This window comes from Ornithorhynchus anatinus, chromosome 3 (genome assembly GCF_004115215.2).
Source record: "Ornithorhynchus anatinus isolate Pmale09 chromosome 3, mOrnAna1.pri.v4, whole genome shotgun sequence".
Classification (NCBI taxonomy): domain Eukaryota; kingdom Metazoa; phylum Chordata; class Mammalia; order Monotremata; family Ornithorhynchidae; genus Ornithorhynchus; species Ornithorhynchus anatinus.
The window spans coordinates 117,326,969-117,348,685 of NC_041730.1; the positions used below are offsets into that span (position 1 = coordinate 117,326,969).

Genomic DNA, 21,717 nt, shown 5'->3' on the forward strand with positions numbered 1-21,717 from the left:
TAGTGGAGAGATAGATATGTGAATGAGTGAGTGCTAAAATAGAAGAGTATGAAAGTCAGTATGTCCAGAAGTGTTGTTAGGGGTTCTATGTGAAGACTGTAAGCCCGTCAAACGGCAGGGACTGTTTCTATCTGTTGCCGACTTGTTCATTCCAAGCGCTTAGTACAGTGTTCTGCACATAGTAAGTGCTCATTAAATACTATTGAATGAAAGTGTGAAGATGACATAAAAATGCTGAGGTGGTAGTTGGGAAGATATGACCTTGGAGGAAGAAAAATTAATCAAGAAAAGTCTTCTGAAGGAGGTAGGATACTGAAGCAAAGAGAGATTCTGTGACTTGTCCAAAATCTGGCTAAGGGAAGATCCAAGAGCTTCGCCCATCCACTCCCTCCTAAGCCAGACAATCCTGTCTCTAAACAACCTAGGGAGGTATGTTAAAAGGGTCTATCTTATTTACAGTTGGAGGAACTGAGGTGTTGTAAAAATAACACCTTCCTACTGTTATTTACCTGTTTGTGTGACCTTGGCCAAGTCACTTGACTTCTCTGGGCTTCAATTTCCTCCTCTATAAACCAGGGATCAAATAGCTGTTCTCCCTCCCTCTCAGATGGTTAGCTCCAGTTGGGAAAGGGACTGTGCCTGACCTGATATTCTTGTTATCTACCCTAATGCTTAGTACAGGGCTTGGCACATAATAAGCATTTGACTATTATTATGGTAAATGAGGCCAGAGTTTAATATTCAGAGGCCTTTTGACTCTACCTGTATCCCAGTCCCCTGCCCTCTCCTTCCTCTCAGACTCCACAGAGCAGTCTCAGACACTTTCCTGGGTCCCGTTCATGTTCATTATACTTGCTACACTTTTCTAGCCACCCAGCTGACTCAGCCAATTAAAAATAATTAGGCGTCCCATCACAAGCCGTTACAGTCAGCAGCTGAGTCTCCACTGCTAGTGTTCACATATTCATACTTGTTCAGGCTTCGAGCGGCCAGTAACTAACTCCCGATCTCCAACCCAAAACTGATGATATTTGAAATGAGCTCCCCAGTGGATCCTCATGTTTGTCGCAGTTTATAAAGCTTTTCTTGAGACCAGTATCTTGGATTTCCCTGCACTGTTGCAGAGTAAATCCAATAACGGTGACAGCCCTGCTTCCTCCTAACGATCAGGGTATGTAAGCTTGTTCTGGCTTCTCCTCTGGGGTTGCTGTAATAACCCTGACATAGTTGTGGAATGCAATATTGGCATTTAAGGAATCAATAACAGCAGTCAATTCAGGGAACTAAATCAACCATAGTTTGATCTGGCCATTTGAAATTAATATGCCTCTCTGGAGATGTTGGAGATCATAAGGGGCCATCTCCATGTACAGTATATGGGGTAAAGGAGAGAGAGAGAGAGAGAGAGAGAGAGAGAGACAATGTGAGTATGTGTGTGGGGGGGCAGGGGTTGGTAGAGAAGAGAAAAAGGACAAAAAATTTGCTTATTTCTATAATAGAATTCATAATGGCATACAAGAGCCAGGTAAAAACAGTGACAGTCATATTTTTTAAGTGCTTACTGTGTGCAGAGCACTTTACTAAGCACTTGGAAGAGAGCAATACAACATAATTAGACACATTCCCTACACACAACGAGTTCACAGTCTAGAGGCCAGATTATTTGTTCACATGTGGAGCTTTAAATTCATTCATTCATTCAATAGTATTTATTGAGCGCTTACTATGTGCAGAGCACTGTACTAAGCATTTGGAATGTACAATAGGGCAACAGATAAAGAGAATCCCTGCCCATTGACGGGCTTACAGTCTAATTCTGTCCGTGATCATTTTATTTTTTTCAGTTTGGGCTTCTGAGGTGCTGAAAGAGACTAGTTCTTCAGTCTTTTCCATCTGAAAAGAACCTTCCATTAAATGTCTTCCTCATAATGCTGTAGGAGAGGCCTCAAACGTTATCCTTGATTTAGTGAATTAGATGCTGTTTTCTTCATTTCTCAGAGCAGGATGCTCAGGAAGGGAGAGAAGTTTCCTGACCCACACAGTCACACACCTGAGTCCAGAACGCTATCCACAGGCCACATTTGTGGTCCTAATTGTGACTTATTTAGATCATGCTGCCACCAAAGCCAGTAGCTCTTCAATAATAATTATTAATAGTAATAATAATAATAATAATGATGGTACTTGTTAAGCACTATGTGTCATGCACTGTTCTAAGCACTAGGGTAGGTACAAGTTAATCAGGTTGGACACAATTCCTGTCCCACCTGGGGCTCACACCCTTAATCCCCGTTTTGCAGATGAAGGAACTGAGGCCCAGAGAAGTTAGGTGACTTATCCAAGGTCACACATTAGACATGTGGCAGAGGCCAGATTAGAATCCGTGACCCTCTGACTTCCAGGCCCATGCTCCATCCACTAAGCCATGTTGCTTCTCATGTCATTCTTTGTTATACTCTTTTCTGCCACCAACCTTTTCTCCTTCTCCCGTGCTCCAAATAGAACTTCCTTCCTTTTGGGTTATATTAGAGACCCCAAAAAGTACATTCACAATATGACATCTGGCAGAGCATCGGCAGTGATAAAACCAAAATAGAGATGTCTAAAAAACTTGTTCAGAACTAGGCAGTTCTGAACTTCCACGTGGTTAATTTTTTTCTGTTTTTATTTATGGTACTGATTAAGCACTTACTGTGATCTCAGCCCTGGAGTAATTATAAGGCAATCAGATTGGACACAACTGTCTGAAAACTGATTGGTCTGAAAACTGTCAATATTGTAGTTGAACTGTATGTATGACCAGCAAAACCATCCAAAGCCTTATTTCAAAGACTTAGTACATCGAGATATGATGAAGAATGTCTGGTTTTGCAGATTAAAGGGATGGTGTTCATATTTAGATCATGCATGCTGGGAAACATTTGACATTATAGGTGATTAACACACACACAAAAAAATCTTGGCTCATGGTCATTATATTGGAAATATCTATGTGGTGCTTTTTTTCCCTACTATCCTCCAGAAATGCTTGAATTGCACCTGAACTAAAAATTCTCTCTCCTAAGTACTTCATTCACTTACTTAAAAATAACTCCTCAAATATTGCTTGAAAATCAGTGTCCATTCATGAGTCAATTATCCCTATTGATAGCTGAGATTATATTATATAGTATATATAATATGAGATTATATCCCTATTGTTAGCCGAGATAGTGTTTACGGAGTGCTTAATAAATATTATTTGGTCAATTCAAAATACTAATAGAGTCTCCATCTTTGAAGACCCTTAAAAAAAGAATAGTTTAATTATTCACTTGCCTGGAAGCTGGGGGATAAACCAGATGACCTCTCTGGATCCCTTCCATCTTTACGACTCTATAGGAGTGAATATTTCTGCAAAATGTTCTGAGTGAAAATCGGTAGCAATTCAATATATCAGGCCAAAGATGTGGAGGCTTGGTCATATCCAGGTGTTTCAACAGTGCTTGGAACATATTAAGCACAAGTACCATAATTATTATGATTATTATCATTATTATTATTAACATTGATGATGATGGTGAAGAAATGTTGAAGTCTCCCACTAAGAATAATGGATGAGACGGTCCAGTCAAGGAGATCTGGGAAGCTAGATCCTAATTATAGCTTTTGGATTCTGAGGCTCAGATGAGACAGGGATGGGTCAGATCTGATTGTCTGATATCCAGGCAGCACAGTGTATGAGCATAGTAAGTGCTTAATAAACACCATAATTATTCATAGTTGGTATTTGTTAATCACTTACTATGTGCAGAGCACTGTTCTAAGCGCTGGGGTAGATACAGGGTAATCAGGTTGTCCCACGTGAGGCTCACAGTCTTCATCCCCATTTTACAAGTGAGGTAACTGAGGCCAGTTTATAGTGAATTGCGAAGCATCTCTTGCACCCTCTCTTCCCTGCAGACATGTTTCTGATGAACATGCATAGGAGAAGATTCACGAGCAGAGGTGCAGCACTTCGCAAGGGTATGCAAAACTGCAGCAGTGTTGATGCTGTACCAGAGCATCATAGACTAGTTGGTGGTTATCCTTGGTAACCAAGGCAATACTGACACCCAACCAAAGACAATATTTTCCAAGCTAGCTCTGAAGGACCAGAGAGAAAGCTATTGGCCTGGTTTTGGTGCCATTTCAGTGTTTGGATTTTGTTTTGGTTTTTTCCTTTGCCCAACTGAAAGAACCTTCACTAAATTAATAACTCGATTTAAACATCCAGTCAATGTCTGTCTGAGACAGTACAAGTGACCACGTGAAGAAAATCAAAACTGAATTCAGAATCCTCAAGTTATTGTTTTTTTCATGACAGAATAGAAACAGTCTTATTAAATAAAATGGGATTTGCAAGTAGCTCTTTGGGTCATAAACTATGATTCTGCACATCTTCTCATTAACTTGATATCTGGCTTGGGCGATGGCTCCTGCTTATGGGTGATGGAATCCCACAGTGCTGTTTGGCACTGGTGTCAGCCAGCCACTGGAAATTGAAAGAGGCGCTCTATGAATCAACAGCTCTAGAACTAATTTCACAGGCTCTCATCACTGGTCCTCTCCAGTCGTCTGGAGATACTCCCTCTAGATTCCAAGCTCATTGTGGTCAGGGAATGTGTCTGTTATTGTTGTATTGTACACTCCCAAGCTCTTAGTACAGTGTTCTGCACACAGTAAGCACTCAATAAATATGATTGATGGAATGAATGAGAGTCAGTACCCTGTCAGTTGAGCTAGGTCTCCATTCAGAGACAGTTTCTAGTATGAGATAGGCTCCCTCCAATTAAGGAGGCAGTGTCAGGCAACAAATGATGTCTCACCAATCGGAGACCATCCCCAGTGGCTATGGAAGGGACTGGTTAAATCTAAAATGTTGCCCTCAAGCACATAGACATAAAGAGCTCAGTGTTGTGGGACAAAGGCTATTCACTTGTTTCCACATGTCTTTTCAGCACTTTCCCCTCTTACATCAGGTCTGAAGTGAGTGAAGATTCAAATCATGAGCAAAAATTTTAAGTGACAATAAGTCCTCCCTGAAAATATTCTTATCATTATTATTATGGTGTTTGTTAAGCACTTACTATGTGCCAGGCAATGAGCTAATTGCTGGGGTGAATACAAGCTAAATGGGTTGGACACAGTCCCTGTCCCACATGGGATTCACAGTCTCAATCTCCATTTTACAGATGAGGTAATTGAGGGATAGAGAAGTGAAGTGATTTGCCCAAAGACACCCAGCAGACAAGAGGCTGAGCCAGGATTAGTACCCATGACCTTCTGACTCACAGGCCCAGACTTTATCCACTATGTCATGCTGATTCTCTAAGCACACTTGGTTACTAACTGTGCTATTTTTCAAGCGCTTAGTACGGTGCTTTGCAGACAGTGTTTAAAAAACACAATTGAATGAATGTTTCTAACACACACACACACGCACACACACACATGCACAGCTCTTTCATTTAATCTCTGTCTCCAAACTGCATATGTTAGAATAATTTCTGATGATTTTAGATGGAAATCCAGCCCTTGACTTTTTTTGGAGTTTTGTTTAAATACCAATACCAGGGTTTCTCCTTTACATCACATATTTTCTTTTTTATTTCTAGCACAAAAGTTTAAATATTTCCTCCCGAAGAGCTATTTCGACAGTGCATCTCAACATAATGATTCATATAACTAAGCGGTATTTATTGGGGCTGTTTGTTCTTGTCTGTGCAGTTTAATTCATTGATTTGTTACAGCCAAGCAAATTGATACTCACCCACAGGACAGGGTAAATAAAAATATGATAATGAATAATGAAAAGTATCTTCAGGACCTTCCCTGTTGGTTTTCAGGCAACTGATTTTCACACTCATCAGTGGCATTCTGGTGAAATATTTGGTAGGCTAGTAAATCAAAAAGTAGGTTGTTGAGTTTATAAAACACTTGAAGTGCCAGGCTCAATTATCTAACATGTTTTCTTATCCCCCTTCTCTTTTTCTGTGTTTTTTGTTCAGACTCGAAGTGAAGCTGCTATGACAGTTTTAAGCGGGCACGTCGTGGTCTGCATATTCGGAGACGTCACGTCTGCATTGATTGGATTGAGGAATTTAGTGATGCCCCTCCGAGCAAGCAACTTCCATTACCATGAACTCAAACATATAGTATTTGTGGGATCCATCGAATACTTAAAGAGAGAATGGGAGACTCTGCATAACTTCCCTAAAGTTTCAATACTGCCTGTAAGTTTAGATGCACATGATTGATATTTAAAAAAAAGAAAAAAGAAAGATTCCCAACCAAAAAGAAACATAGTGCCTCTAATCTGAGGCATTCCTCTTTGCCTGGTTATAAAACTCAGGATTTAGCCCAGCCCCTTTTCATTTTCTGGGAGAACTAAGTCCTGGGAGACCTTATTAGAAGAAATGTGCTGCAATTCCCTCGTTGAGAATGACTTTCAGTTGGCATCACAAATGCTAGTCTCATTAGCTTTCGAACACTTGCTCCTAGACCTTGTACAGTGATTGTCTGATGTGTGGTTTACGTGATACCATGGCAGTAGTCAAGTATGACAACATTCATGTTTGGAAAGCTTTTAAAACCCTCCTTTTTATTAATTTTGTACATAGATGGGAGTGGGCATACTTATCTCTGAATGCAGTATACTGATCTCAGTTCCACTGCATTTAAACAGCCTGATAGCATTTCAATTCCATATTGCATTCGTTTGTTGTCATGTGGTGATTACAATTTAATACGGATTCCGATCTTAGCAGGTAGAAAATTTTAAGGCCGCCAGACTCTTAACCCAAGAACAATTCTGTTTTTGGAGTGAGTCAATCAAATCAGTTTGACAGGTTTGCTCTGAATGGGAGGAAGGGGCAGGGGGAGTACTACAGAAACCCTGCACACTCTTACCATCCTTCCACTCCTCCCTGCAGTTTTTGGGGCCAGTGTCAGAAGTGTCCTGAAACAAGTGAGACATTGTGCTGACTTGGGATGGCCTTGCTTAAAATCTTATCTCCAGTGAATGCATCTTCCAATTTGAAAATCTTTAAAACTGAAACACATTTTTTTCATTTTTAAAAAAAGCAAATATTTGCTATTCAGAATAGCTGATGGAGTCACTTCCCTAAGTCAGATTTTGTCCTTGCTGTGGAAAAACATAGTTCTGTGAATTTATCAAAGATGCAGCTGTACTCTTTCAGAGAACAATGAAGAACTCTTTTAATTCAATATCAGGGAAATTGGTTTCAATTTTTAGAATATCAAGATTGAAAAAGGGCACCACTGAGAATATCAACTCAACTTTTATTGCAGGATTTTCTTTATTTTGGGGGCTTAAGTATAATACAAGTGAGGCAGGAGAATTAGGTTATATCTCTACATGCCCTTTTCTACTAAGGAACTATTTCATATGGCTAGTATAGACATACCACTATTGATTTTCTAAGAACCATTAAATACTGGACTCATAAATATGATATGCTCACCAAGGTAAATAAAACACATTGAAGTAAAAACAAAAAACATTTCTTCTCAAAATGTCATATATTTTAAGAATGTTCCCTTTTTCTAGAGGATTCAATTCATGAAGAACAAGGTAGTAATTAATAAGAAAAATAAAAATGTGACTAGTATTTGTTAACTAATAATGATGGTAATAATAATAATAGTACTCATTAAGTACTTACTCTGTGCCAAGCACTGTTCTAAGTACTGAGATAGATACAAGTTAGTCACGTTGGACACAGTCCCTGTCCCACAGAGGGCTCACACTCCTTAATTCCCATTTTACAGATGAAATAACTGAGGTCCAGAGAAGTGAAGTGACTTGCCCAAGGTCACACAGCAAGGTTACACAACAGATATGTGGCAATTAGGGTACTTGCTAAGCACTTACTATGTGTCAAGCACTGTTCTAAGAACTGCTGTAGATGTGATCTAATTGAGTCAGACACAGTCCCTATCCCACATGGGGCTCACACTCTTAATCCCCATTTTACAGATGAGGTAACTGAGGCACAGAGAAGTTAAGTGACTTTCCCATGGTCACCCAGCAGACAAGTGGCAAAGCCGGGATTTGAACCCATGACCTCTGACTCCCAAGCCCATGCTCTTTCCACTGAACCAATTTCTCTGCTTCTTATCTAGCACTTATCATTGGTATCACTGGAAACCATGGTACACTGCCTAAAATCATTTTGTTATAAACAATGCCTTTTAAATACTTGCAAATGATTTCTTCTTCTTATTATTATTAAAAATGTCAGAAAATAATAATAATAATAATGGCATTTAAGTATTTTCTATGTATCATGCACTAATATTAAGTAACGAGGTTGATACAATATAATCAAAGCAGACATAATAATAATGTTGGTATTTGTTAAGCGCTTACTATGTGCAGAGCACTGTTCTAAGCGCTGGGGTAGACACGAGGGAATCAGGTTCTCCCACGTGGGGCTCACGGTCTTAATCCCCATTTACAGATGAGGGAACTGAGGCACAGAGAAGTTAAGTGACTTGCCCACAGTCACACAGCTCACAAGTGGCGGAGCCAGGATTAAAACCCATGACCTCTCACTCCAAAGCCCGTGCTCTTTCCATTGAGCCACGCTGCTTCTCTCCCTATCAAGTCCCTCCCTGTCAAGGCTTACAGTCTAAGTACAAAGAGAGATCAAGTATTTAAATCCTAATTTTTGAGACAAGGCCCAGAGAAATTAAGAGACTTGCCCAAAGTCATATAGCAGGCAAATGGTAGGGTTGGGATTAGAATCCAGCTTCTTTGAATCCCAGGCCTGTGCTCTTTCCATTAAGCAAAAATTATTTTCAAAAGACAGAAAGAAGTGTAATAGATCATTTGACGTTCAAATTTTATACAACTTAACTTCTGCAACCTTCTTGAATTTCACCTGGTGGAGTAGAAGTTATATTTCAATTGCTTCGGAGCCATATTTCCCTTAACCCTAAATTTCCCTGTAAAACAGTTGTTGACATAGGGTTTTGGGAGAACTCCCAAATATGTCATGTTGCAGGATAAATGTCCATATATTGAGAACATTTTAGAAGATAACAATACTTTCTTCCTTATTAAAAAATCAAAATTATTTCACACTGAATCTCTGATAATTCCTTAGCAATCGATCATATTTCAATCAATCATATTTATTGAGCACTTAGTATGTGCAGACCATTGTACTAAGAGGTTGGGAGAGTAGATTTTAAAAGAGTTGGTAGACACATTCCCTTACTCATTATGAGCTTACAGTCTAAAGGAGAAATTGATCATTCTAATATTAAACACAGACACGTACATACACACAGACCCATGCGTATATGTTCAATAGGTACAGGTTAGTTTCAGGCACATCAGTGGACAGTCTACTTTTGTGTATAATAGTAAAGCAATGATGATAATTTAAGAGCTTACTATGTATTAGCTAAACACTGGTATAGGCACAAGAAATAATGATAATGATAATAATGTTGGTATTTCTTAAGTGCTTACTATGTGTCAAGCACTGTTCTAAGTGCCGGGGTAGAAACAAGTTAATCAGGTTGTCCCACATGGGGCTCATGTCTGCATTCCCATTTTAAGTTAAGGGACCTGAGGCACAGAGAAGTGAAGTGACTTGCCCAAAGTCACACAACTGACAAGTGGTGGAGCGGGAATTAGAACCTGCGACCTCTGACCCCCGAGCCTGGGCTTTTTCCACTAAGCCACGCTGCTTCTCATTAGGTCCCAAATGGGTTCAATCTAAGCTGGAGGGAGAACAAGTTTGGAATCCCTGTTTTGCAGAACTGAGGCACAGAGAAGGCAGATGAGGGACCTGAAGCACAGAGAAGTTAAATAGCATACCCGAGGTCACACAGCAGATAAGTAGCAGACCCTGGATTAGAAACCAGGTCCTCTGACTCCCAGGCCTTTCAGTAGGCCATACTGCTTCCCTAATTTATGTACAAATTAAAATTCAATACTAAGAAAATCATGATAGTAATAGGTCTAATACATGTTTTCCTTACACAATTTGGAACTAACACAGTGGAAGTGTTGAAGAATGTCTTTCCCACAGTACAAGTCTGTTTTGGTGCAATGTGACCCTCAGATTGACACAAGTAGCTTCAGTGTAGGAAGAAATGGTTATGCATAAGGACAAGGCTTAAGTCAAGATATGATAATAATAATGATAATGTGCTTACTATGTGCCAAGCACTGTTCTAAGTGCTGGGGTACATAGAAGGTAATCAGGTGTTCCCACGTGGGGCTCACAGTCTTAATTCCCATTTTACAGATGAGGTAACGGGGGCACAGAGAAGTTAAGTGGCTTGCCCAGAGTCATACAGCTGACAAGTGGTGGAGCCGGGATTAGACCTCATGACCTCTGACTCCCAAACCCGTGCTCTTTCCACTGTCACGCTGCTTCTCTACTAACATGCTTCCCAGACTAACTGTACTGTATCATTTAGTACTCTTCATTTCTCTGTGTTTCTGTTACTTTACAAGATTTAGTATTGTAGAAGAACTCTGAGTTGTAAGGATGTGATGCATTCTGCTAATTATGGACATAATATAGGAACTTGCATTGAAAAATCAATCAATATCATAGAACACTTAACCTGGGCAGAGCATTGTACCCAGGACTTGGGGAGTACACTAGAATTAATGGACACTATCCCTGCTTGAAATCTAGTTAGGGAGACAGATACTCAAATAAGATAAATGTAAAATGTCAGTCATGTTGTTCAAATCATCCATACCCTGACTTGTGGATTCCTGTTGACTCAATAGTTACTATGCCACAGTTTTCTCCTAACATGAGGTTACTCGAAACTACATCTACCAAGTTACAGAAGAATGACTGCTATAAAAAAGAAATCCAAGATCAGACCATGAATTCAACCTTGGGTTTCACTGGGGCACCTGTCGAAATTCTTAGCTAAGGAAAACAGGTGTGTTGATAAATCCTTCTTGATGTTGGGATTGTCATCGTTGATTAAACTCTGAAGTATATTTCCTTATCCCACCTAAGTCCCACTTTCATTTCAAAACTTGTTTTTTTGTGATGTGAATGCCATAATTTCTGCCCTCTTGAGGAACTCTGCCACTCCCAAATACTCTTAAATGCAGCTCACCTTCCTCCCCACCGATGGTGATATACACTTAGAGAAGCAGCATGGCCTAGTGGATAGAGCACTGGCCTAGGAATTCTAAGGACCTGGGTTCCAGTTCCCTCTCCGCCACTTGTCTGCTGTGTGACCTTGAGCAAGACACTTGTCTGTGTTTCAGTTACCACACTATAAAATGGGGATTAAGATCATGAGCCTCTTGTGGATCATGGACTGTGACCAACCTGATTATCTTGTACCTCCCCCGGCACTTAGTACAGTGTCTGGCACATAGTAAGCACTTAACAAAAGCCACTCAAAGAAAAAACAACCACAACAATACTAGGATGCCAGCCCATTCTAAAAAGTTATTTTCCAGGCACTTACAAAAAAAAATGCTTAGGACCCTGGAGCTGTCTAATTTGAAGTGCTATTCTTTAACCAGAGACTCAGGGAGCTTGGTATTAGGTAAACAGTCATTTAAAAGCAGCCCCTCATTACATCCCGAATGCCGGAGGTTGCCACATGATGGGGACTTAAATCAAAACAATTTCAAGACAGAGAGGAGATGTAGAATGTTCGTATTCTTTCTCATCCTTGTTTGTGAGAAATAGCTTGGCTGAGTATTAAGAGTGAGTCTAAAATGCTTCCATCAGCATCAAGTACCCTTTAGATTAGCACATAGCAACTATTCCCTGGTATATAGTTAGGGCAGCTTAATGTCAGAACATAAAAAAGATACTTGTTAAATAATTTCCCAGAGCTCCTGCTCAATCTTTAATTTGTTTTTCTTTTATTTTCCTCTCCCCTTCTCACTTGTACCACTTCTCCTCCTCCTCTTTTTCTCTCTCTTTTCTCTGTCTCTCTCTCCCTCTGTGCCAAAGGGTACACCATTAAGCCGGGCTGATTTAAGGGCTGTCAACATCAACCTCTGCGACATGTGCGTTATCCTGTCAGCCAATCAGAATAATATTGATGATACTTCGCTGCAGGACAAGGAATGCATCTTGGCGTCACTCAACATCAAATCTATGCAGTTTGATGACAGCATCGGGGTCTTACAGGCTAATTCCCAAGGTAAGGACTGCCCTATAATACTTTCCTGCAGTGCCTACGGGGGACAGGGCTTGGCAGGAAGAATATCCCTCACTCAGTAATTCAAAGAACCTTACATCAGTTTGTTTGACAGTGAAGTCTGCTGATGATTAGGATAGCTCTTAAAGGGGTAGCTTCGTCCTTCTCCCGTTGAAATGGGCAGCCCATTTTGGATCTGAAGGGTCACGTTACTGGGAGGGCCTGGTTGCATATGGAACTTCCCATCCCTTTCCAGACCCGAGGCGGAGTCACGACGGTTCAGTCTGACAAAGGCTCTTGCGTGACTCCGTCACAATCCCAAGATTAATCAAGGGATATTTGTTAACGTTCATCCATCTTACCAGAAAACAGCACAGCATCAGATGGACTGCTAACTTCTTTTTTAAACCATACTTCTCATCCGGTAAGGGAGGGAAGTGCTGAAATAAAAGAAATGAAATCAACATGTCCTACAACTTTCTCAGATTAAATTGTTCCTTGCCCTGGGTGACTAGGTGAGGTAGTACCAGTAAAGTCCATCAAAAATCATCCCAAAGATTATTGTACACTTTCCTTCCAGTTCCAAGATTAATTCTGAACAAGTAGAGTGGACAGCTAGGTTGCCCATTGATGGCTTCAGGTGGAATTGTGTGTTCTTTTCCGAGAGCAGGATATGTCTCCTGGATGTAGTAATACATTGGAAATGAAATGGGAAACCTCAGTGTGTTGGATTGTAACTCCCCTAGATTACATTAGTGGCCTCTTGTCCGAGAGAAAAAGTGGAATTCAGATAGTGATTAGAAGTTACTGTGATCATCTATCAAACCCAGATGCTCATCCAAACCAAACTGGGATTTCTGACCCAAATTGACTATGGCTGAGTTAGGGCTTGATTGAGGTATTTGTTCCATTCAGACCAGTGAAAGATAACATCAAATAGTATTTAGCAGTATCCTCTGATTGAACTTGGATTTTCATCCCATAGAAAATTTCTATGAACTTCCAACTGTGCTGTGGTGTGATGCCCTGACTTAAAAATGTGTATGTTTCCGACACTTGTTCATCTTCCATTCAGCATCTGAAAACTGGGCTCTTAAGTCGTGTCTCCACATTTTAGAAAGCATCAACTTCCCCATTCCCTTATCTGTTATAATTTCACTCCCGTGATACCCACTGCTTCAGAACTGACACTTTGTTACTGCCTGCTTTCCTAAAAGATCTTGAATGTTTTGGCTCAGTTGTCAGAAACAATTAGTTCCATAGGAGGCCTCAACCTTATTGGATAGCACATCCAATGAGCCATTTTAGTCTAGGAGATGCTGTTTTAATATACAGTAGGCATGACTGCAGTGACACTTCTAGAAAGCAGGTGAAGCTGTTTCTGCTGGTCAGCAAACATCAGATCAGAACCACTTTTCAGCTCTTTACCGGCAGCTAAGTGCCTTTATTTACAGAGCGGCTGTCACTTCCCTTTGGCTGAAGATCTTGTGTATTATTTAACACTCATTTATCTGGGGAAAACGTTTCAACCTAAATCAGCCAGTACATGGAGGGATATTGCCAGACTATGGTTTATTTACTTTTTTTTTCCCTTTTCTAGACTAAGACTTATACACTATTTCATCCTGATGCATTTTGTACTTCTCGCAGATGTATCCTTGTTCTCCCTCTAGTTTCTGTGACTTGTCAATAATTCTTGTCCGTCTGTCCGCTAAGGTAGATCATAAGTTTCTGGGGGGCTGTACTAGTGTATCTTGCTTCTACTGTACTTAGTTTAGTTCAGTGCTTCCCATGCACAAGGTGCTCAGTTGAAAAGCATTGATGATGAAGGTGATTCTCTTTCCAAAGAAGTGTGCAATCAGTATTTAACATTGGGCTACCTGCTTCTGAAAGTCCCAGTTTATTTGTATAACTTTCTGGGCTGTGGAGATCATTATCCTTTTACACAGAGTCACACATTCTGTCTCTCTCTTTCTCTTTGCCTTTTATTTGACTGTCCGGCAACACTGTTTAAAAATAGTTTATCTGACTTCTCTTGCTCCCCTTATGTATGGTATGAAACGTCACCTAAGGTTGCCAACGGTATGTAAATTCACAGACAGTTCATAACCATAAGTTAAAATTGGTGGTGTCAGTAAAGTTCATAAAAATATTTAGAGATCCATAAATGATGTGGCAGTAGAAGGTTTCAGCTTGTCATTTCACCAGATTTTTCGGGGACAGATACAACTACCCAGCTAGATGAATTTATGGATCGTAGGCAACCCCAACCCTAAGCAGCATGGCATAGTGGATAAAACACAGGCCTAGGAGTCAGAAAGTCATGGATTCCAAACCTGGCTCTGCTACTAGTCTGCTGTGTGACCTTGGGCAAGTCACTTTACTTCTCTGGACCTCAGTTACCTCATCTGTAAAATGGGGATTGAGACTGTGAGCCCCATGTGGGGCAGGGACTGTGTCCAATCCGATTTGCTTATATCCACCCCAGCACTTTGTAAAGTGCATGGCACAGAGTAGTCACTTAACAAATACCACATACTATTATTATTATTTTGTTCCTTAGTGTCCAGAATGTTACCAGTAGATTAATTTAATTCATACTGATGTCTGACTTTCCCTCTAGTCTGTAAGCTCATTTTAGGCAGGGAATTTGTTTGCTAATTCATGCACTCGTTCAATCATATTCATTAAGCACTTACTGAGAGCAGAACACTGTACTAAGTTCTTGGGAAAGTACAATACAACGATAAAGAGTGCCAATCCTGGCCCACACCGAGCTCACAGTCTAGAGCGGGGGAGACAGACACCAATACAAAAAAAAAAAGACATCACTACAAATAAATAAAATTACAGATATATACATAAATGCTATGGGACCAGGAGAGCAGGGGAGAGAAAAGGGAGCATGTCAGGGTGACACGGGAGGGAGTAGAAGATGAGGAAAAATGGGGCTTAGTCTGGGAAGGCCTCTTGGAGGAAATGTGTCTTCAGTAAGGCTTTGAAGAGGGGGAGAGTAATTCTATGGTGGATTTGAGGAGGGAGGTTGTTCCAGGTCAGAGGCAGGATGTGGGCCAAGGATTGGCAGCAAGACAGGTGAGATTGAGGGACAGTGAAAAGGTTAGCACCTGGGGAGGAGAGAAGAAATGTGAGGTAGGAGGGGACAAGGTAATGGAGAGTTTTAAAGCCAACGGTGAGGCGTTTTTGTTTGATACAGATATAGATAGACCACCACTGAAGATTTTTGAGGAGGGGGTGACATATTCTGAACGTTTCTGCAGGAAGATGATCAGGGAAGCAGAGTGAAGTATTGCCTGGAGTGGGGAGAGACTGCAAATTGGGAAATTAGCAGGGTGGCTGATGCAGTAATCTAGGCAGGATAGGATGAGTTCTTGTATTAACATGGTAGCAGTCTGATAGAGAGGAAAGGGAGGATTTTAGCCATGTTTTGAAGGTAGGACTGACAGGATTTGGCGACAGAGTGAATATGTGGGCTGAAGGAGAGAAAGGAGTCAAGGATAATGCCAAGGTTCCTGGCTTGTGAGACAGGAAGGATGGTGGTGCCATCTCCAGTGATGGGAAAGTCTGGGAGAGGATGGGGTTTGGGTGGAAAGATAAGAAGCTCTCTTTTGGACATGTGAAATTTGAGGTGACAAGAGGATGTCCAAGTAGAGATGTTGTGAAGGGAGGAGGAGATGCGAACCTGGAGAGAGGAAGAGAGATAGGGGAGGAGATGTTGATATGGTTATCATCTGTTGTATTGTGCTTTCCTAGGGACTTAGTGCAGAGCTCTGCACATAGAAAGTGCTCAGTAAATATGACTGATTGATTATTTCAGTAGATTCTCCCTCACTTTTTGTCTCTTGGCTTTTTGAGGGCCTCTCTCCCCAGAAATGTGGCAGAGCCAGTCAGTTTGCAATAGAAAAATCTTCTTGAGTGATTGCCTGCCATTGCATCCCTTTTAGCTCTATCATGGCTCTCGTGATTGGTAACATGTTTTATGCATTTCAAATACAAAGCGTGCTCTGCGTGCCTAAAGTTCCACAACTGAGAGAAAGAGGGGTGGTTTCTACTTCTGGGAGTAAAACTGTTAATAATAATGTTGGTATTTGTTAAGCACTTACTATGTGCCGAGCACTGTTCTAAGCGCTGGGGTAGACATAGGGGAATCAGGTTGTCCCACGTGGGGCTCACAGTCTTGATCCCCATTTTACAGATGAGGGAATTGAGGCACAGAGAAGTTAAGTGACTTGCCCACAGTCACACAGCCGACAAGTGGCAGAGCTGGGATTCGAACTCATAAGCCCTGAATCCAAAGCCCATGCTCTTTCCACTGAGCCACGCTGCTTCTCCAACTGACTGTTGTGTCAGTCCATGCTGGTATCCCTGCATGGATCTGACTGACAGTTTTATTCCCAGTCACAATAAAGGCCAGACTCATTGGCATGCATCTACACACCCTCATTCTCCAGTTGCCCCTTATTTGTTTGAAAGCTGGCTTTTAAGCTCGGCTAGAAGGTGGAGTCCTAGAGGCTTAGGAAAGACCAATCATTGTGTGTTAGTTCCATATCTACTCCAACACTGAGTACAGTGCCTGGCACATAGTAAGCCCTTAACACATACCACAGTTATTATCATTATGATTACTAGGTTATGTGTTTGAATCTGAGGAGTTGATTCCTCAAATATTGATTTCTCAGATACTCCATTGTTTTCTGGTTAAAAATGGCCACTTCCACTGATCTTGCATCCTAGAATGGGTATTAATTCAACTCCATTCTTTAGGGATTTATTGGTGAATTTCAGATCCTCCACTGTCCCAGAGGACTGAAGTGGTTGCCATCTTTTGGAATGCATTCAAATTTTACCTCGGTGGAAACTGCTTAGTCAACCTAACTAATAATTTCCCACATCACCTCCCATTCCTTGAAATCACTTTTCAAAGTCCTTTTTTCCTCAATGTGTCCCTTATCTTCTCAGTTTCCAGAGACCTACTGCCATTCACATGCATATCCTTGGCTTCTCGTCGCTCCATTTCATACAGCAAACACACTTAGATATCAGTCTGGCTATTGGCTATTTCTTAGACTAACTCCACTCGAAAATTTCAGTTCCATAATATATGCTTTTTAAATTCTGAAATGGTGGGTTGCTTTTCTAATTCTTATGCTCACCCAATGAACAGAGCTCCACGCTCAAATATTTTTCTTCAGTTGTAACTGAAACGACTATTGGCTCCCTTCCCAAAAACTAGAAAGACAATTACACTTAACTGTTTAGAGATTTATAAATACTGTACTGGAGTAGCCTCTGGGTAGTAACTTTAGATACCCAGCGCAATAATTTTATTTTATTGGTTAGTGATTTAGATTTTATTTTGAGTCCTATATAATAAGAGCAGTACATTTCATTAAAAGTGCTTACTAAACAATAAAGAAAAGCTGGCTTATGGCTTCAAGCAGGTCTGAAGTACAGGATGGGGGTGAACTGTAGCATTTCTTCTGTGGAAATTACAAGACAGATCGCAGTGTAACAGTGCAGATTTATTTCAGCAAAGCAACAATTGCAGCTGTTTTCTAAATGACTTCAACTTATGAGAATTTTTCCTACACGCGTATTTCACCACAAAGATCCTTTTAAGGCCCTCCTTTTACCATCCCTGTAATAGACTCCTGGAGAAGGAGGAAATTAAAAAGGAAAACAAAGCAGTGAAGGATCTTCTATTTCTTCTTAGGCTTGGAAGAATTTATGTTCTTCCATGAGTGAAGGATCCTAGCAGGATAAAGAAGGAAAATCCGACAGAATAAAGTGCCTCTTTTCAAATCACAAAATGGGGCAGATTAACGTTTTAACTCAGGCAATGAATGACAAGACAAATGCAGACAAGGAAAACCTTAGTTTCAGGAACATAAACCAGATGTTACAGAGGTCTTTTTCAGTGTTCTGATCACATCAATGCTGGTTCCAGCCTGTAGTCAAACAGAGAAATGCCTAAGCACTAACTTGGGCTGGAAAGGACAAAAATCCAAGAGTTTTCTCAATTTCAGTGTTGAATCTTTCGAGGAGCCTTCTCGGGAAAGTTGATTTTCTGGGATAATTCAAATTATTTTGCTCCTCTTTCATCCCCATCCAGACCACTTAAACTCTGACATTTAAATAAGAAAGGGAATGTTGGTATTTAGGACATTACCCTGAAGTTACGCTCAGCTTCCACAGCCTGTTAAGGAAAGGGGACTGAACACCACTTCAGAAGCTCATAGGGCAGACAAGAACACAGGAAAATAGCAGTACTGGGGCAGATCAAATGGGCCTCCAAGGTGACAGACTGCTTGGTGAAAGAGTGTGAGTGATGATTGTCCTCTTTGACCTTCAACTTATATGTTAATGAATGTGGAGCATCTGGACTTGGTTATCCATTAATTGTCCCCTGGTTTATCAGGAAGAAATCTAGTCTCCAACCAATGTGGATAGGGGAGTAGAGAAGGCACTCCCTTGGAGGGGGCCTCATTAGCATTGTTCTTTGGAGGAAGATCACTCCTTTCTGTGCTACGTGAAGGGAAGCTACTCCTCTCCCCCTTTAATAATAATGATAATAATAATGCCATTTGTTCAGTGTTTACTTTGTGCAAGGCACTGTACTAAGCGCTGGGGAGGATACAAGCAAATCAAGTTGTCCTATATGGGGCTCACTGTCTCAATCTCCATTTTAAAGATGAGGTAACTGAGGCATAGAGAAGTGTCGTGCCCAAGGTCACACAGCAGGCAAGTGGTGGAGCTGGGATTAGAACCCATGACCTTCTGACTTCCAGGACCATGCTCTATCCATTATACCTTGTTGGTTGTCTATAACAACTGTACTCCTAACAGCACAACACCACTTTGGAGTAGGAGTACAGCGACTGCCCTCTGCTAGAAGCAGATCTCTATGGAGAGGTGGACACAAGTTGCTGTACATCCTGAATGCCTGAAGTCTGGCTATTGAATTTCTAGGGTAGATGCCAGGTCACCTAAGGTGTTGTTTCACTCTGCCTTTAAAACTGGGAGATACCAGCAGAAGACAGACCAGCCTGGTATCCAGCAATTAGAAATGAGGTGATTCTCTTGGAGCAGAGGATTCAAGAAGGCTGAAACACCAAGAGGGAGAAATGAAATCGGTACTGGGTACTCAAGGAAGTAAAAGGGATAGCAAGAGATGATCTTTGCATGCATATGATGAGGAAGGAATTGGTGTTCACTATTCTCACTATCAGCAACATTTTCAGATCCCAAAGATCAGATGTACAGTATGTTTGCTCTCTTATGTTATATATTCATTCAATCATATTTATTGAGCGCTTACTGTGTACAGAGCACTGTACTAAGCACTTGGAAAGTACAGTTTGGCAACAAATAGTGACAATTGCTATGCATTAACAGGCTCACAGTATACAAGGGGGAGACAGACAGCAAAACAAAACAAGTAGACAGGCATCAATACCATCAAAATAGATGAACAGAATTATAGATATATACACCTCATTAGTAAAATAGAGTAATAAATACATACAAATATATGCAATTGCTGTGGGGAGGGGAAGTAGGTAGAGCAGAAGGAGGGAGTAGGGGTGATGGGGACGAGAGGAGGAGCAGAGGAAAAAGGGGGGAGTCAGTCTGTGAAGACCTCCTGGGGGAGGTGAGCTCTCAGTAGGGCTTTGAAGAGGGGAAGAGAGTTTGGCAGATGTGAGAAGGAAGGGCATTCTAGGCCAGAGGTAGGATATGGGCCAGAGGTCGACAGTGGGACAGGCGAGAACGAGGCACAGTGAGGAGGTTAGCAACAGAGGAGCAGAGTGTATGGGGTGTGCTGTAGGAGAGAAGGGAGGTGAGGTAAGAGGGGGCAAGGTAATGGAGAACTCTGAAACCAAGAGTTCAGAGTTTTTGCTTTATGAGAGGGTTGAGAGGCAACCACTGGAAGCAGCGTGGCTCAGTGGAAAGAGCACAGGCTTGGGAGTCAGAGGTCATGAGTTTGAATCCTGGCTCTGCCACTTGTCAGCTGTGTGACTGTGGGCAAGTCACTTTACTTCTCTGTGCCTCAGTTACCTCATCTGTAAAATGGGGATTAACTGTGAGCCTCAAATGGGACAACCTGATTACCCTGTATCTACCCCAGCACTTAGAACAGTGCTCTACACATAGTAAGCGCTTAACAAACACGAACATTATTATTATTATTATTATTGCTTTTGAGGAGGGGAGTGACATGCCTAGAGCATTTCTGTAGAAAGATAATCTGAGCAGCAGAGTTAAATATAGACTGAAGCAGGGAGATACAGGAGGATGGGAGATCAGAAAGGAGGCTGATGCAATAATCCAGTCGGGATATAATGAGAGATTGTACCAGCAAGGACGCAGTTTGGATAGAGAGGAAAGGGTGGATCTTGGCTATGTTGTAAAGGCGAGACCAGCAGGTTTTGGTGATGGATTGGATGTGTGCGGTGAAGGAGAGGGCAGAGTCAACAATTACAGCCAGGTTGCTGGCTTGTGAGACGGGAAGGCTGGTAGGGCTGTCCACAGTGATGGGAGAGTCAGGGAGAGGACAGGGTTTGGGAAAGAAGATAAGGAACTCAGCCTTGGACATGTTGAGCTTTAGGTGGCGGGCGGACATCCAGGTGGAGTTATAGATGTAGATGCAGAGAACAGGGGAGGAGATGTAGATTTGGGTGTCATCTGCGTAGAGATGATAGTTGAAGCTGTGGGAGCGAGCTTGGGGGGGGTGGTTGCATAACTAGTATATAACTATGCTATTAACTAGAAACTATATATATATATGTGTATCTTTATCGGTATCAAGCAAGTTGATGCTGGATTGGAAAATAAATAGTTAAGGTGAGATAAGTGCTATATAAGGCCCTGATCTCATTCGATCTGTCAATTAATCGCACTGATTTAGTGCTCACTTTGTGCAGAACCCTGAACTAAGTGCTTGGGGAGAGTACAATACAAAAGAGTAGGTAAAGACTCATAAGGAATTTACAAACTCAAAGGGGAGATAGATATTAAAATAAAGTTCAGATGAATATGTACATAAGTCCTGTGAGTTTCTTGCAGAGGAAACCAGAGGAACTTCCTTATTCAGTGCTCTCCTGTCAGAAATGTTTCCTTATATTACCTCACCACAGTCTTTCCTAGCATGTTGTAAGCCTTCTTCTTCTTTCTCTACCCAGATCTGTGTCAGTGTTTTTTTGGTACTAGTGAAACATTCCTCCCTGCTCAGCCAAATTGACTGCTTTATTATCTTGTTTTTACTGGTGGGTGGTTTTGTGTGTGTGTGTGTGTGTGTGTGTGTGTTTGTGCGCATTGAGGAAGGGTATTTGAGAACCACTTACTATGTGCCAAGCACTGTACTACTGATCAGGTCAGGCACAAACCCAGTCCTACTTGTGATCTCAGTAAAAGTGGGTGGGAGAGCAAACATTTAATCCCCATTTTACAGGTAAGGAAATTGAGGCATAAAGAAGTTGTGACTTGCCCAAGATCTCATAGCAGGCA

At 41.3% G+C, this 21,717-nt stretch overlaps 1 protein-coding gene across 19 annotated transcripts in view; it reads left to right on the forward strand.

Annotated features, from left to right (window-relative positions):
- KCNMA1 (potassium calcium-activated channel subfamily M alpha 1) overlaps window positions 1–21,717 on the forward strand; it is an 879,166-nt gene that overhangs the window by 778,735 nt on the left and 78,714 nt on the right. For all 19 annotated transcript variants that reach the window (XM_029059250.2, XM_029059251.2, XM_029059252.2 and 16 more), the window contains 2 exons: window positions 6,030–6,254; window positions 12,006–12,198. In XM_029059250.2, the coding sequence (XP_028915083.1) occupies window positions 6,030–6,254; window positions 12,006–12,198 (418 nt within the window). The remainder of the gene's footprint in view (window positions 1–6,029; window positions 6,255–12,005; window positions 12,199–21,717) is intronic.